The sequence below is a fragment of the Nansenia antarctica genome, assembly GCF_963989245.1.
Source record: "Nansenia antarctica genome assembly, chromosome: 6".
NCBI lineage: Eukaryota > Metazoa > Chordata > Actinopteri > Argentiniformes > Microstomatidae > Nansenia > Nansenia antarctica.
The window spans coordinates 49,394,883-49,413,805 of NC_137676.1; the positions used below are offsets into that span (position 1 = coordinate 49,394,883).

Sequence of the window (18,923 nt, forward strand, 5' to 3'; positions counted from 1 at the left end):
TTTTATGGTCTTTTTATGGTTTTATGGCTGAAAAAGAGAAAAAGAGGTCCCATAATGACGATAAGAAAGAAGAAGGCAGAGAGTGTCAACTTTATGACCACCGTTTTATTGAGTCGACAAGGGAAAGAATCCTATATATATTGCCATCATAATTTCTCCCTCTTCACGCAGCGTTATTCGGATAAGAATTCGTAATTCAGTCATTAGGACTTTTCCAGACGAGTAACATACGCATGTGGCAATATCATATTTTCAAAAAGTAACATATGGTATGCCACATGGGTGATCTCTGGGCTCACGTTAATAAACGCATGTTTAACATGTTACACGCTACCTTTAGATTGATTTTTATTTTTTATCTGATTCAATGTAATCGTCTAGGTTATGAAAAAAGTATCAACACAACACACTTGACCAATGTCAACCTATTTTGCAAATAGACATCCAATTCAAAAAGATGTATGGACCTTTGCGAAACAGTTGCGATTGTAAACAAAATGTATAGGCTATTTCAACGCCATAGCAGTGTCACTTGGGAGAAAATAGTGGGTCCATAATGTACACATTATTATTTTCTTAATTTGACTTAATTTTCATGAGGTGATTGGTTAAGAAAAGTCAAACCTATATAGTTCTTCTGAAATGTTGTTAGGATTACCAGGGAAATGCAATCGTTTCAAATCCGTTGATGCTACCTAAACCGTGGGAAATTGCAATAGAGATTTCTTGATAGAGATTTCATTTGGTATTGTTGTTTTATAGTATTATATCAGCGTATTACTAAGTTATATATTATTTACCCAATAGACAGTATACACTTGTTAGAGACAATTTGTAGGAAAGCCAAGCTACTGATTTGGCGAGATTGTACCACGGCACTACCTAACTAAACAGAGCATTGCCTTTTAAGAATTTGTATTCCATACTAATAATGGCATTGCTTTGTTTTGATTGAAATGTATTTCCCCAACAACTAAAACTGCCTATAGAAAACGCACATGACTGTGTATGTTAATACTTGCAACAATTACAATGGTTTTAAAGTAAGGAGTGTTATTTTAATGTGCTGGTGTTATAGCGTAGTTTTTTTGCACTGAATATAACCTTTATGTACGTCTTGTTATATCTTGATGTTAACAGTATGCTCGTTTGCTGGTGTTTCACATGTGAAAGACGCAATTGTGTGTCCCCGCCATTGTTGTTGACGTTAAAAGACGAATAAACAAGATGGTCCACAATCGCTCCTCTTTTTTATTGCTGGAAGAAGCATTGCTACTGATTCTACGGTGGTCCTCCACGACAAACCATGCACCCAATAACAGGAAATACCCTCAAAGCTACGTGCATATAGCTACTACACTATCGAGAAATGCCAATACACCAGAGAGGGCACTTTTTGCACTGTAGCATCTGACCAGTTGCTCTTAATACTTCTACTTTGATGATCAGGAGCTGAATAGGCTTCAGTAGCCTACTACAAGGCCTACAGATGCAGAAGTGACATGATTAAGCCTACACTTGACTTGCTTCTCTCACCTCTCAATAGAAGAAACAGACCATATTTCTATATCATTATAGATATGATATCTTAATATTATGACGTAGTTACATATGCTAACACTATTATCAACATGGGAGTTGTGTGGCATAACGCCCCACTCAGCAATATCAGCATGGTGTCACCAACAAAATGTAAACAATGAAGCAAATACAGTTTTCACATGCAAATAGCACACGATTGCTGTAACATATCTTAAGTCCTCAGGGAATATCATTCCATTAGAGCAGCATAAGACATAGCCTAAACAACAACAAAAAACAGAAGATAAACAATCCATGTATGTAAAAAAAATATCTGAAATATTGCTGACAGTGCAAGATTACAGAAAAAAATATTAATTAATTCACATTCCGCTCTACTGTATGCACTCTTTAACATGACCTATTTAGCGATGTACATCTGTGCATCTGATAGGCCTCCCATATGAAGCAGTGTTTAGACCTAGTGAAAAATGGAGACCCTGTGAAATAATCCCTGAAACTAATCTTAACTTTAGACACTATGTAACATGGATTTACTATCTGGAAAAATATGATTTTTAGAGGTCCTGTTTCCTTATTGTAGGTCTGCTTCAGATGGTTCTAGTAACGGCCTCTCTAAAGAACAAACCTGCTCATGCTATTGTCATGTGGGACAACAGCGTTTTGCTCCCTCTTTGCTTTCATGAAACATTGTTAACTGCCATACTCTCATTTTCGATAAGATAAAAATAGTGTATTAGCCTTTACATCAGTATTGTACAATCAGAGGTTATATCACGAGTAGTGCCTTCCTCAACCAGAGGGGTATTCAATATTTCAGTAACAGTGCTTAGTTAGAAGGTGGTTGAGGCTCTGCCATTGTTGTTGCAATATTCCATAAAGTCCCAACTGTCAATGCAGTTCTAAAAATCTAAACTGGCTCTCAGTTTTGTCTTTGACAGTACTTTGATCCGCTGTACAACTTTGACAACATCTGGGATACGGAATCCGTCTCTTCCAATAGCAGTGGTGCTGTTATAACCCAGCCCTTTCATGTAAAGTGAATTGCAATTTTTTATTTTGTTTGGAATATAGTTTCATTAGATTTGATGTAGCTTACCTTATGAAATCAAAAAGGTTTAGGCTTTTTCTATAGCCTATTAAGCACCTTGGCTGACCTGAGAATTTGGTACCTCTTTTCTCCATCATTATGAATTCACATAATTTCTTTGTTGAGAATGGAGTATCTTGCATTACAGTACAATTAAACCTCTCTTGAACCATATCTTGATTCACTCTAGTTAAACAACCTTTTTAGGTGTGTCAGATGAAGAAGATGTTATGGACATACAACAAAAAAATTTGGGGGGGAATGTGAATAACCAAATAGGCTAAAAGATAGTGAAAGCACTGGAGAGAATGAGTTTTAGTTTGAGTTTACCAATGGAGTTATATGGGACGGAAACATATCCATTTGGAGCCAATCGACCACACCCTTTTGCCCAGCACAGGCCTCTGAAATTATAGTGAAAGGATTTGCCATCCCAAAAGAATTCCTGTTTTTATAGGTATAATGCACTTGAATAGGTAATAATTTTGTGGAAATCAGCCTCCACATGTAAACATAATGAAGACGTTGACAGCTATATGAGCCACTTATTTACTTAGCCCTACTAATCGCATAATATCCATTTCAATAAATTACATTCAAACAAGTACACCAGTACAAAGCCGAAGTGAATATATGATTAAATAGGCGTACGTACACATGATGTAAATGCATATTTGGAGGGAGCTAAACTTCACTATTTGTTCAGTGTTTACATGTCTCTGGAACTCCGCTATTTGGAATTTAGAAACTGACGGATCTATGTTCGATTTCATTTGGAAGTTCTACTGAAAGGCAAGAATGGATTTATGGATTTTAGTTTTATCGTAGGCCTATAGGATGGAGGTTTAACTTATATAGCTAGGTCTGAAACCCAGGTCTAACTTATAGCCTATCCATATTATTCGTCTAAATGCGGTATATATGTCCCTCCATTAATTGACTTAAGTTTATTCAAAACGATTTAGCATATCGTAAAATTAGACTACAGGAAGTTTCCGTGCACATGATAATTATTTTATTATTCTAAGAATTATCCCAGGTCATAACAGGGGGCTGACCTTCCCAATTAAGTTGAGTAGGCCTATACCTGCAGTAAACTTTATTGGTAGTATAAATTCGGCGTGTCCGGAAACACGGTCTTTCTCTTTTTTATGAGCAAAGCGGCTCATTCTGTGAGGGAAACAGCCTGTGTGAACAAGCTACATCTTGTCCATATCATCTATTTAGCCTTACATCTTTATCGCCGCATTGGAATTCAAAATATTATCTTTCATTTTTCACTGGGCGTCTACCTTTTCTCTCAACTTTAAAAGAAAGGCGGAGATTCAGCAAGGAATGTCAAGTGGCCGACGACATACATTAGCTATAAAACATACAACTGAGTATTGATATATGCCTAGTCTTAAATAGAGGATGTTTACAATCGAATATGTATATTTCTTCTCAGGTGTTCTCGAAAACAACCCCATCATCTTCCTAGGCCTACATTTGTTTTGCCTAAGCCTATAAGAAAACACAATCCTCCTGAAATGCACTTTAAACCCGGCGCTTTTCGCAATGGATTTTCCGACTATTCAAACCTTGTGAACCCTGATAGGCCTACTTATGTTTATTTGTGTGTTAGCTCTTTCATAATTGTTTGCGCAGCAGACCTACATTTGTTCGTCTTAAAAGTCAGAAGGTGAAAGTCGATGTCAGAAGGTGAAATGTGCACGGACTAGGTTACTAGCCCATATTTTTGAGAGGGGAGCAAACTATCTGTGTGTGTGTGTGAATAAGTGTGTGTTTGTGTGTGTGTGTGTGTGTGTGTGTGTGTGTGTGTGTGTGTGTGTTTGTGTGTGTGTGTGTGTGTGTGTGTGTGTGTGTGTATGTGTGTGTGTGTGTGATATAAAAAATTCGGGCCGTAATGGGCCTGTCTTATTGTGCAATATAGGCTACAACTATATATTGTCGTTATTGTTGTATATATTTATAGAATATATATCGTTGAAGGGAAGCAGACACATATTACAAATGTGATGATCAAGACATCACATAGACATTATATGTGATGTGATGCAATATAATATTTCGCCATATTCGTCTAGAGAACGACAGAATGAGCGAAAGAGAGTGGTGCAACACATTCCTAGTTGTTTAGGGGAGAAATTTACAGCTGAGTAATAAAAGTTTACGACTGAATCCATTCTGGGATTGGTTGCTGCGAGGCCACGTGGCACACGCTCCATGAACATGAACTTTATGCTGTTGTCTTTTCTTCGGACCTCACGTTATATCAGCAGCAGTCTCCGCTTTGGCATAATAGAAGTTATATTCCCAATATATTCTTCTTTTTTTTTTCATCAACTGAGGCATAGTTTGCTTTTGGAGTTCTAATGGAACGCTGCTGTGGTGCATCCCATTACCGACCTCCTCGTTCCTCCCCGACAGAAAAGGCTTCACGACTGTCGCCCCCTCGGCCAGCTCTGTCTACGGTATCCCCCAGAGGGGAAATAAGAACCGAGCGGTGCAGAGAGGGAGAACCGCCGGCTGTAAATGACTATGTTACCGTACAATCAAATTGAGCTACTCTTCGATATGTTGCAAGATTTTGGGACGTGTGCTATGCGCGGTACAGATATCTCCTTACCATCATCACTACGTATCGTTTTGCTGGACCAAACCTGCGTCACTACAAACAATAGCCAGAACGCAGACTCCGGTAAGAGAACGGTTTCCCGATTCTCACTCGCTTGAATGTGTATGCAATGCACCATATGCTGTACCAAGAGCGGTTTATTATGCTATATGGCTCTGTGGTAGCCTATCAAGTACGAAAACATTGAATATGCATGTGTTATTGAAAAACTGCAGTTGATTTTGTACACTGTGTATAGGCTATACTCGTGACCTGACCTGTAGACGATAGGCTACAACTGAAACCTCTACGTTGTAACCTATTGATGTTGCCTACTTTTGCAGTACGGACACACAGTATTTGATAACGAACCAACGAAGGGTGTGGTTTGCTTAATGGAGACATGTTGATGGCTGTTGAATGGACTAACCCTGTGAACAAATAAATCAACGGGGAACTTATTGTGGCTTTGTGATGCGTTTGTTTTGGGGCTCGAACTTTTAATGTTTCTTAACAGATCAGTAGCATACGAGATTACATTGAACTGTTTAAGGCCCACTTCACAGGCTCAAAGACATGCAGACATTTAGTCTATTCGCACTGATCGTAAGTAACACACACACACACACACACACACACACACACACACACACACACACACACACACACACACACACACGCACGCACGCACCTACAACTAACAGTGCCCCCGTGTGCCCAAATGTCCAAAGGGTGGTAGCTTTTCAGTCCCGACATTATGGCCTGAGTGGAAGCCTTATATGAGTGGATACTTCCCGACGAGATAATGACTAGGGGGCGCACGATAGATTCAAGATTTTATTTGAACACCATCAAGAAACACTAGTTCATTGTTATATTTTTAATAAAGTAACAGTACCATCACCATCATCCTCGTCATCATCCACGTCATCGTTATCATCAGGATTTGTTTACGTACACATAGCAAACACTTAGCCTATACATTCATTGTTTTGGACTAGGCTACGTATGATAACAGTCGACAAATCAGTCAATTTAATCTGCATGCTCAAACCTAAATGTTTATTTGTGTGTGTGATGGTAGTGGTGTGTGTGTGTGTGTGTGTGTGTGTGTGTGTGTGTGTGTGTGTGCGTGCGTGTGTGTGTGCGTGCGTGCGTGCGTGTGTGTGTGTGTGTGTGTTGTGTGTGTGTGTGTGTGCGTGCGTGCGTGCGTCTGTGTGTATGTGTGTGTGTGTGTGTGTGTGTGTGTGTGTGTGTGTGAGTGCGCGCGTGTGTGGGTTTGTAAGGTAAAAAGCCCAAACTGAAAATGTTCTAAATTGCAGTTATATAGAATAACCTAATCAAATTGTATTTTAAAACATGCATGTCTTCGCAGGTGCATGCGTTTCAGTTGTATGGCTATTTGTAACAGCCAAATAACAGCCTTATTTCTCCTGATGGCTTTCTTCATACAACGTGCCTATACCCTTCTTGTACTGCATGTTGGCCTTCTTCTACCCTAGAGAGAGAGAGAGAGAGAGAGAGAGAGAGAGAGAGAGAGAGAGAGAGAGAGAGAGAGAGAGAGAGAGAGAGAGAGAGAGAGAGAGAGAGTGTGTTAATAAAAACTATATACTCCAGTTTTACAAACTTTGACAAACTTTGAGTTAGGCCTTGTATGTCGAGTTTGAGGCGATTTACATATCAATGTGCAGAACTCAGTGATACGTTACTGAAAAAAAAAAAAAAAAAAAAAAAAATTTACTAATGAGACTTGGTCAATTGTCAGTGTATAAAGAGATGTGGGAGAGCGAAATTCATCTAACAAAGCACTTTGCACTATATACCAGTGATCTGGGTCCATAGTTGATTAACAAATTAGACAAAGTTAGCTACACAGGGTTTGCGGCAAACACATCTTAATCAACGATGAACTCAACGAGCATAATCGATAAAGTCACACCGGATCGTGCAAGAACTCAAACGTGTCCTCATTCACTTTTTATCGTTGAAGACGTTGAAATGGTGATGGATAGCCAATGGATGTTATGAGTGACTGCTAAAAGACCAATGTAAAAAAGGATACTTCCTTCAGGTTAAATTATGTAGCCTATTAGTGTGAGATGAAAGACAAAAATATGGGCCTACTACAGGAAGTAGCTTGTTTCAAACAATAGGCCTAGTCTACTGAGCGGAGTAATTGAACCCAGACCTATAGTGAGAGGTTATAGGCGGCCTATTTGGCTACCACAATGGCTTGACTATTGCGGGTTGTTTTAGCATTGCATTGGAAAATAGATCATTAACAAATCATATTATTTTTCTATAGCTAAAACGTTCATTGATAGACATAATAAGCAATAATTAATACATGTATTTAAAACCACTCTGTAAAATTAAGTTCTCCGGAGGATTAAGAAGAAGATTGGAAGATTAACAAGATCAAACACTTCGAGCATCAAACCGATGGTTTTGTGTTATTCTTCCTATTATTATTATTATTATTATTATAATTCGTATTAGTTCTTATTTTAAATAATAAACATGTTTAGGCCTGTCTTTTATTGCTAGTTGGCCGATCTGTAGCCTATAGTAGCCTATGCGCGCGCACACTAAAAGAAACCGCTAAAGATCCGAAAGGACTTTCGTTTTCAAGAAAATACGGGGCAAACTGGTTTTTTTCATGTCTGCTTCAAAAGCTGGGACGAAGCCATGTGATTCCTAAAGTGCCTAAGGGCTGCAATAAAAACACAGTCTATAGACCTAAATCCCTTTCACCATCACATCAGTAGTAAACACCTAGCCTACACTCTCAACATCCCTTCTCCATGATATTGGTATCTAGGCTGACGGCTACACTAACAAACAAAAAGTCAAGATGGTCAAGAAATTGTTCTCTAAGGGGAGAGACAATGAAGTAGGCTGGGGAAATAAAAAGTCCAACCGCCTATACGAAATGGTTCAGTGCATTGCGGCCATTGAGGTTTCTGTAATACCCGCCGACTGCTCTCAGTCATCCCATTCCTTACGGTTGACAACGCGTTGATGTAAGTGATGGTGATGAATATTATGAATATTTGACTGCTGCTGAATTCGGTTGTACGGTTTGCTATAGCTCATCGAATGTAAGAAGTCTAGCTTATGGAGCATTATTAGCCATATACTTTAGTCCAACTGTTTGTGTTCTCTTTGTAGGTGGAAAAAAGGGTTAGGTAACCCTAACCCTAACCCTAATCATTGGTTGTCTAACTAGATGTGGTTAGATTCAATGGGCTATATTGTTTAAAACGTAGTAATTAACCCAACTATGTAGCCTATAGCATTAAGCCTTATAACATTTCCTCAAAATGTGGGTAATTTAATGGTTAACACCACATTGAGCATGTAAACCTCCCTTAGGATACACATTTTACTTTAGTATAACGATGATATATTATTGGGGCGAGTTTCAGTTCGAGTAGCCTATGAGTCATATTTCTGTGTAGGCTATAGGCTATGCGGATGTCACATACGGCCGCGAATCCATTGGGAAACATTTATTGCACCACCGACTTCCTCCTCTTTGTACTGCTCTCTTTTATTGGCTATTCAGGATCCAAAACAAGAGCACAGCAAAATATGTCTGCACGTGAATGATTCATAATGCATATAAAGGATATCAATAACATATTGGAGACTGTCGGTAGACCTATACATTATTCCCCCCTTTCTATACATTACCTTTGAATTACTGTGCTTACGAAGCATTTATAACGAACCATAAATAATATTTCAGTTATTTGAATACATTCAACTATGGACTTCGCCTACATACAGGTGCAGACACACGCACACACACACACACACACACACACACACACACACACACACACACACACACACACACACACACACACACACACACACGGAGAAGAAATTCAATTTGAAATATTCACTGTTCGACGGATTTAATGAAATAACCTGTAACGTAAATAGAATACTTCTTATTTCCCACCTTGCACATTTGAGCACGTGTCATGCATTAAAGATAATTAGGCATAGTATTATTTCAAAATATCCACCGACATAGGCTACGGAAATTTCTTAAATTCAGTTCGGCCCATTAGGCTATGTGGCCCATATTCTGCTATGAATGTATCATGAAATCACCGTCTCGAGCTTGATGTGTGTATATAGGCCTATGTGTTCTCTGTCTGATCAGTGCTCAATGAGTGTATTTCTGGATTTTCAGGTGCCTGAAAATAGTTAGCTATATACGGCAGTAACTTGGAATACTTATTTATCTTTTGTTTAGCTTACTTCCCCATGCGCATTGCGTATTCAATGCTTTCATTTCAGATGCTCGAGATTTCTCCCTTTAAAGACTAGCAATCGCATAGAGTTAATTTTTGGTGAGCTGGCAAACGTCACTTGGTTTTATTGCCTTCACAGTGAAGACCCTGAGCACATTCTTACCACCTCCACCCTTCCCCCCTAACAATCGGAATTACCCGTTCAGTCCAGAGGCACGATAATGACCCATCTTGTAATGCCTTTCATATAGCATGTAAAACATTGAAAGAATGCGAGAAATTATTCTCTAGCTAGTACTCGAGGCAATAGTAATTACATGTGAGTAGTAAATAAACGTCTTAACACTGAGTGTATAAATTGGAGCTGGAGGTTATAGACTATTCAACGATAACTTACTTACGGATGATTAGAGATATTCACAATTAAGGCAAACATTCACACACACACACACACACACACACACACACACACACACACACACACACCCACACACACACACACACACACACACACACACACACACACACACACACACACACACACACACACACACACACACACACACACACACACACACACACACACAAGCTTATACCACTGTGCCTCATGTCAGGTAAAAACCCTCATAGCTAACCCATAATTAACTGCAATATTGTAAACACTGGCCTTCATTGAGATACAATATATTTCACAGCACAAATCGTTTTAGTTGTGGACCAGCATCAGATATTCCTGACAGACACATATCTCACTTATCGATAAACTACCGTTTTTTTTTCTACTGTCTTGTTTTCTTCTGTATACCACTCAAACTTTCCATACATGCGTTTTCTATCTGCATTTTTTCTACTTTGCTAACTAGCAAGCTAAAAGCTACAGTTTCCACTTAACTCCTTGCTTTCAATTGGTGGAGAATGGTCAGCTGACATTGTCATATTGTCCCTCTCGGAGCCAAGCCCCAGCTATAACACTCGGGTTTGTGCGTCTTACCGGAGATTGGAAATTAATAATATTGAAACCTCAAGGAACGTCAATTGAAAGAAGCAGAGAAAGTGGGAGTGGAAGTCTTTGCTAGAGTGTGTTTATAGTGGGATACAGAGAAAGACTGAGTACATTTACGTTGAGTGGTATAGTAAAAAAAAAAAAAAACTTGAAGAAGTGGGAGAGTTGAAGAGAGGGTGCAAACAAGGTATGAATTCGTATTTCGCAAACCCGTCGCTCTCCTGTCATTTATCCGGTAGTCAAGAGGTTTTGCCCAACGTGCCCCTAAATTCCACCACCTATGACACAGTCAGACATTTTTCGTCGTACGGTGCCGCTGTGACCCAAAATCGGATATACGCATCTCCTTTCTATTCTCCCCAAGATAATGTTGTTTTTGGGTCGAGCAGGGCACCATATGAGTATGGATCTAATGTGTTTCTCCAAGACAAGGATGTGCTCCCCAGTTGCAGACAAACAAGCATGGGACTCAATGCACAAAGCCACATTGCTCAGGAGTACAGCCTGGACCAAGCAAGAGCAGGATCGCAGGAGCAGAAAGGCAACATCCAAATCTACCCGTGGATGCAGCGAATGAACTCTCACAGCGGTGAGTTTTACTACTTCAAATAAATTAACGAAATGGGCCAGTTTTACGATTTGTCTTAGCAACAGAGCAAGTTACGTTTTACGGCCCCATAAACCATTACTGTATCGTCTCTCCTGTAGAAAGGCCTTCTTTCATGTGCAAGCTGACAACAACCCCGCGTGCTTTAACCAAGTTAACCAACATTTTTGCATTGCAAAGTCTATCAAACAAGACTCGTGCAGATTAGACTTTGGGTTGAGATCAGGGAATGGTGAATTGAGTGTTTATTTTCTCTGAATCAATGCCAGTTCTTTGTACCAGCTATGTAAATATGATGCAAATATATTTTGGAAATTAATTAGGGTTACCTAATTATACAGTGTCGTTGTGGAGTTGACTAATCTAAATTCATTAAATTGCCATAATGTTGATGTCAGAGCAATACAAATAACAATACAAATTAGTAGTGTCATAAGAGATTAATCCATTTACTATATCTTATTTGCTTTTTCTGCACAGGAGTCGGTTATGGATCAGACAGACGCAGAGGGCGTCAAATATACTCTCGTTACCAAACACTGGAGCTGGAGAAGGAATTCCATTTCAACCGCTATTTGACCAGGCGTAGACGTATTGAAATTGCAAATGCTCTCTGTTTAACAGAACGCCAAATCAAAATATGGTTCCAGAACCGCCGTATGAAATGGAAGAAGGAGAGCAATCTAACGTCTACGGTGACGGGAAATGAATCGGCGGGAGTCTCTCCTGAGGAGGAAGGCGATGTTGTGGAAGAGGAAAAAGAGGGGGGGGGAAAGAAAGAAGAAATTACAAACTAATATGAAATCCCGCCGTAATTCACATTCAAGACCATCACTGCATGATATGTTCTGCCGCTCACCCCCTCACAAACACACGCGTAAAACAATACATTATTTTGATTGGAAATAAGCCTATAGACAATGAATGACTTTTTATTGACTGCGTAGGATAATGAAATTATGATAATGTGCTTTGTCATGTAATGTTATACTTGTATTGTGAAATGAACATTGATAATTTCACCATTTCCCACCAGAAAACAAGTCCTTTTATTAAAACTTTCATTACAAATTAAGCCTCCTTGAAACAGTTATAACCAGAGGTTTGCACAAGGTCATACTCATGCCAGATGTGAATTAATTAAATTATTAAATATATTGTTACAATACTTGAATCTTTATGTTCCCTCACCACACTACTCTTGCAAACACCCTGAATGCTTCCAAGGGATAAACGATACTACCTAAATTGTAGATATGCCTGTATATATTTTATGTAAGCCTATATGTCAGGGCTTATGTGCATTTTGTCGGTCTAATGGATGCTCTCTATACATTGCACTGTTGAATAGCCTTTTTTGGTCACCTATGACACAAGACTACCTAGGAAAAGCAGTCTCATGCAAATTCGTGTTTTGTCATAATTGTGTATCATGAAATAAAATGTTTCAAATGTTCCGTTCTTATCTTGTTATTTGTGGTTCAGGTGATAACGACAAAGTTCATAATAGGCCTATCACCACTTTTAGTTGTAGGTTTAGACGTGTATCCCAACTTACAAATGAAGTATAGCAATGGAAACTAAATTAAACGAGGTTATCCAATATCCTACGATCCAAACGATTGTTACTTATTAATAATAAAGTATCCAGTCATAAGGCGCGTATAAAGTAGTCTATATCGGCTCACGCCATCTGAGTTTAGTGACCCTTTATAACCAAATAACGTTCACACTGATCCCTTTTTCCGGTGCATATACAAACAACTACGTTTGAACCAAATCATCCAACATCATTGGGCTTTTCGAATCACTCACGATTAAAATAGACTATACAATACACTAATACACTATTGTAGTTTATTTGGATGATGATGATGATTATCATGAATATTATTATTATTGTTGTTGATGTTGTTGTTGTTGTTGTTGTTGTTGTTATCTGTTACAGCAGCCTATTTCCAATTGCAAATACACTCATTCAATACTGCTTGAATTGAATGGGTGTTTTCTTCATATCGCCTCTATGGGGCACCCACCCTCACCAAAGAGGTGTAGATGCATGGCCAAAATGGAGTGGGCATATATGACCGCCCTGCCCTGTACCAGACACCAGATGACGCTCTTGTCTTACTGTCTCGCCCCTTTCCGCCAAGACCTCAAGATGGTCCTCACAGCCACCAGCTCAAAGTTTACCGGACACGTTTCTCCTATTCATCAATATTCCCTGGAGTATCAGGCCAATTTATGACTGGCCAACATTTGCACGTGATCCTATTCAAACGCGCCATATTTGGGCAATGCGCGTCGAATCAAGAAAAAACTACACCTATAAATCCTGGATTTTGTTTGGCATGGATACCCCTTGAACTTCCAAAGAGCTTCTAAGAAATGCAATCAACAACAACACAACAGCAAAAATAGCCCAGTCTATCCGATGAAATATTTCCTATAGTTTTTGTTTGCATGAAACTCCTCTGAACCGTGGTTTTGAAAATGAGCTCTTAGGAAACACCTTTTTTTTTTTTAAGAAACGCACGAGGAATCATCTTACACAATGCATAGTTTTGGAAAATATTTTGGCTCTCTCTCTGAGCTCCATCAATCCAATCATGGATGCGGAGGTCCTAATTTCAACGGAACATTCACTCCTCCTGCCCTCGCGAACTCTCTTAAATGGGGGGAGAAAACTAGCGTGCGTGGCAATACGGATACTCCTCTATCGCCTCAACCACACTTAGCTGTTGGCTTCAGCAGCCCCGTAGACGCTCACGGGCTTAGTAAGTGTTGCAGTAATGAGCTGCTAGACAAAGGGATCGACAGGGAAATGGAGCTGACTGAAAAATCCAGCGGCAAGAGTGAAGAAAACAAGACAAAAGTTGAAACTATGCACAAAAGACAACACCATCTGAACCAGCTTCAAGACAGTCAACAGCACTCGCAGATATATCCATGGATGACAAAACTACATATGGGTAAAGTAATTTTAAGTATTAGACTTTTGAGTATGCTACACTGTCTTCATTCACTCATTCGCTAGCAATACTTCTTTTGTCCATTCACGGTTTTCCTCTTGAGTTTTATAGGCCAAACGCAGGAAATAATAAAACTCGCGGTCATAAATTTTATGACAGAGGCATCTATTGCTCGTAAACCCGTTCTGTTACTGTGAAGAGGTGATCTGTGGCAAGATTTATTGCGGCATAATTGCATAAGAGAAACAAAAATGAAGAAATCTATGAAGGCGTGTTACGTATTATTATTGATTATTATTTATATTGCCAACGTTTTATCAAGCTGAAAGCGCCTTTCGCTTTTTTAGGCTATAGGCTATGTTCCTCTATGGGTAGCCTAAAGTTGAACTCTCATGGGGGGAAATCAATGCCTTGACCTCAATGTGAACTTTTCACCAGGCAGAGCTCAATATTGTTTAAAATGCAGTTGCTAGAGTATATAGGCCTATATTAGGCCAATTGTAGTATAGGCCTATCTGAAAGTGTGCTATAAATATTTTTGCATGTTGCTTCTGAATGTTGCTAATGCTCTCCGCATAACATTGAGCTGTTGCTTATACAATGTGCAATTCATTTAGATTATTGAGCTACAGGCAGATCGTCTGAGGAACCTTCTGCACTTAATAAGATTGGATTTAAGAAACAATAATTTATCCATTTAGTTCATTTCCATTATTTCCTATAACATTTAAATTAACCTTGATTTCAAACGTTTCACTTTGGGTTTAGTCACGTTGAACATTTCATCAATGCTTATCGAAATCATGTAACCTAAATTAGACAGTATCCTCATCCTCACGTCATCTTTTGATCTCAATGCACTTCTGTGTGAACTATATGCATTCAATATTGTGTAGCAGATCTATTCGGTTAATTCTGAATTATTTAAAGCTATAACCCATTTTCTTAAACTCCAGAATCTGACGGTAAACGATCAAGGACCAGTTACACCCGCTTCCAGACACTGGAGTTGGAGAAAGAATTCCATTTCAACCGGTACCTCGCTCGTCGCAGGCGCATTGAGATCGCCCAAAACCTCTGTCTGAATGAGAGACAAATTAAAATATGGTTCCAGAATCGACGCATGAAGTGGAAGAAGGATTCAAAGCTGAAAGTAAAGGATTCCATGTAATCATCGAATTGCTGTCTGATCTTGAGGTGAACTGCACTAAGAATCAAATAAGATTAAAATCATCAAACGTGAAAGATCGTCTTCAGCACCAAATATGTGTCATGGCTTTTTGCTTATTCCATGTTTGACACTTTCGAATTTCATTCGCTCTGTGACTGTACATTTTCGAACTTAATTTGTTGTCTATACTGTAAAGAAATATAATTATAACCTTCTCATTAGGAACAAGTTGGGAAACAGTTTTTTGTCATGTCCAATCAGCTTTGGAAATATTTGAAGACAGTATTTATGTATACGATTATTACCCACGTGTGTTCAGTCTGTGATAAAGTCGTTGCAGTGTCCATAATGAACTATCTGTCATGCACTTATCCACTAGCCTTATGCTAAGACGTAGATGTTCAGATGGCCTGTAGAATTATTGATAAGCTAAGCCTTGATTGTATTTAACATATTATAGAACTGATAGATAAAAGGAAATAAACTTCCTACCGTATCACCTTCACATTTGTGGTTCTTATTTGTTATGCGTTGACATTTAAACACATTCTTACTCGATATCGACTTGTAACATCTCTGTTTAGACTCTTTACTCTCCCCTACGTCGTTGATTTAAGTCATTTACAGTATCATTAACAAGCGCCCATAAAACTTGAAGGCCCTAATACAGTTTTATTACCCTGTTTCCACTCCTCCACCACAGATAGAGAAATGTTTCCTGTTTGTAGAGTGTGGGCTAAAGAGGAACAGTGCCAGTTACCACGATAATATTGTGAATGTCATCTCACGTCCAACTGAGATGCCATCTTGCCTTGTGTTGATGTTTCTGTGGCTTCATTCACACACCGTATTCTGGCTGATGTGTATAAAGTCTGAGAATAATCTATTCTTATGTCATACTCATACTGTAGCAGGACAAATCCACAAAAACGTAAACACAAAGACTATCGTTTTTATATCGAGTGGTATGCTTTCTTGGCCAGGTCTCGTTTGAGAAATTGGTCTTCGATTTCAATGGGACTTCTTTACATCACGTTATATTGCTGAATACCAGCCTGGTCTCACACGGCAGACGTCAGAATTCGACACGGATCTCACGTCAGAATTCGACGTTTGTCCATAAACGTCGAATTCTGACGTCTGCCGTGTGAGACCAGGTTGTATTGAAATATGCCTAACGCAATATTTTGTCATAAGCTAATCAAAGCTACTCTACTCTATGTGTTTGCTTCTACACAAAACCAGTTGAAACATTGCAACTCTGATCCATGGTGATAAATGACAATTGGCCTAGCGGTACTATTGTATAATAATGATTGAATATATATGTTTACAAGGGGGACACGTTTATTGAGATTCCATTTCATCTCTGAAATCTGAAGCCACTTATAACTCCAAGGTAGCCCCACTTAAAAAAAATATTTCACTCACCTCGCAGACTTGTAGCCTATAGTTGCAAATGACTATTCCCATGGCAGTTCTCATGCATAAACCCAGAATAGCACTCTGGTTTCCCTGTCTGCTATTATGGGCACTGTCGGGCCTAAACCCTGCGTTTACTATATGTAGTGAATTCCCTTTCTATCTCTTTCTTTGCCTATTTTAAAGTTTTGAAGGTTATTTATGCCAATTGCCTCAAGCAGGGCCTGTGAATGGTGCATAGGAAGCACGTGGTGTCATTAAAGTGGGTTTTATGGCCTGGAAGAGCTGACAAACCTTCGATATATACACATCATATATAATCTTAACTGTCCGGAATCGCAGCTGCCGGCTTCTCTTATCTGAGGAAGAAAGGGTTATGTGGCAGTTAGTGTGGATTACCTCTGCCCGGACTCAAGTCCTGCTGCATCGCGTAGGGCTCGCACTATGGATCCTGAACTGATTCAGTAAGTTTGATAATCTTTGTATAGTCCCAGTATGAAAGCATCTGCCTCTGATAGAATTGTTACTTGTGTATTTCCGGCTGTATTTTAATAGGGTTTAATAGGGGGCATCCTATGGGTTGTTTATTCGTTCGTATTAATGTAAACTTGGGAAGATTATAAACCTGTGTATGCATCGTGTCATGCTCCCTAAACTCTTGCGTGCGAGGGTATTGTTCGACCTCTTGAGTTTGTATTTGCGGTAATTAAAGTTTATCTGATCACTTCTATTTATTTTTTCGGTCCTTAATTTGTCAAATGAGGATTAATGTTACAGCCATAATCTAGGATGAAAACGAATATTATGGGCCTACTAGACTACTTTTTATTTTTATTTTATTTGTTTTACTTTTAGCTAGTAGACTATCCCCTTTAGGAGTTAATCACAGCTGCCAGATGATGCATATTAGACTTTTTTTTCCTTTAACAAGTATGGAGATTAAATATACTATCACTTAACTCAGAAGTTACTGTGTTCTGTTGTTGTTGCAGTCCTCAGTGTCCATGAATTATTTGTTTGTATTATTTAGAACTAACGCAACAACCAAATTATGGCTCTGTGTCCAGGCCAAGAGAAAGTTATTGTGATCTCAGAGTCTGATGAGTGGATGCATTTGCAGCTCAATGCTTAAACCTTTTACTTATAGGGCTGTCCAGTTGATATATATGTTAGGCAGTCCAAGATAATGTCATCCAATACATATATTTTACATGTTCTTTTCATGTTGGTAAACAAGTCTTCAGAGACCAAAACAATCAATTTATACCAGTATGGTTATCAATGCTGTAAAGACTGTATTAGACTGACTGGCCTACATAGTGTTTCATCATTCATTTTCATTCTTGCTGTCTTCCATTGAGCAAGTTGTGGTTACCACTGGTTGGGATTTGCTTTCCTTAAAAACCTAACTGAATGTGTTACTGTTTTTTTCACACTGCTCATGCAGAAAAACAATGACTTGTAGGGAAACATTATAATAACCGCTCATACTATTAACAAGTTATGCTCTCTCGCAGGTTTGTAAGAGTGCTATTGGCAAGGGGTCCTTTGTTTGGTGTGTCTCTGTCAGATGTCCTTGTATGTTGCATTGTAGGACTGCTATTGTCCGGTGTGTCTCTGTCAGATGTATGTTGCATTACAGGACTGCAAGTCTAGTCCTCCATTTAACAGCAGATAGAATTGATAATATCCATTTGTCCAGGAGAAGACTTAATCATTGTCTAGAAAATCCAGCCAGCCAGAAACCCTATGGACAGCATCAACTCCATGCTGAGGGAGAGGAGAATAAACAGTACCCAATAGGGGGTGCTGTGTAACACACTCCTGCTCTATATAAGGGAAGAGATTCCTTTATTTACAGTGCATGTCTATGCTCTTCACTGTCCTTTAGCTCAGCACGTCAGTATTTTGGATGAACATTATTACTCTCAATCTCCAAAAACATTGATTGATGAACTGATGTTAATTGATAGATTAAAATGATTGAATCATTATGAATATTTAATTGTTTTAGGACTGATTTCTTTGAAATTGAACCCTTTATTGCAGGCATTGGAAAACAGCACTATAATGAGTATACCGAAAATGTATGCCTGCCAGAAACCTAACAGCCTAATAGTATGAAACCTTGTGGCTAGCATTAATTGCATTAAAATGAGACAAAGCATTAATTTGATGTGATTATTATCAAAATGGTTTGTTTTATTGTGCACTTTCTTGATGATGATGTT

The 18,923-nt window shown here is 38.8% G+C and overlaps 1 protein-coding gene across 1 annotated transcript; it reads left to right on the forward strand.

Annotated features, from left to right (window-relative positions):
• Positions 1-10,709: 10,709 nt before the first annotated feature.
• LOC308160657 (homeobox protein Hox-C6a) lies at positions 10,710-11,924 on the forward strand (the record flags this gene model as incomplete). The annotated part of the gene is made up of 2 exons (XM_080534601.1): positions 10,710-11,109; positions 11,608-11,924. 2 exons carry the CDS (start codon positions 10,710-10,712, stop codon positions 11,922-11,924), a joined length of 717 nt encoding a protein of 238 aa, XP_080390727.1.
• Positions 11,925-18,923: the final 6,999 nt, after the last annotated feature.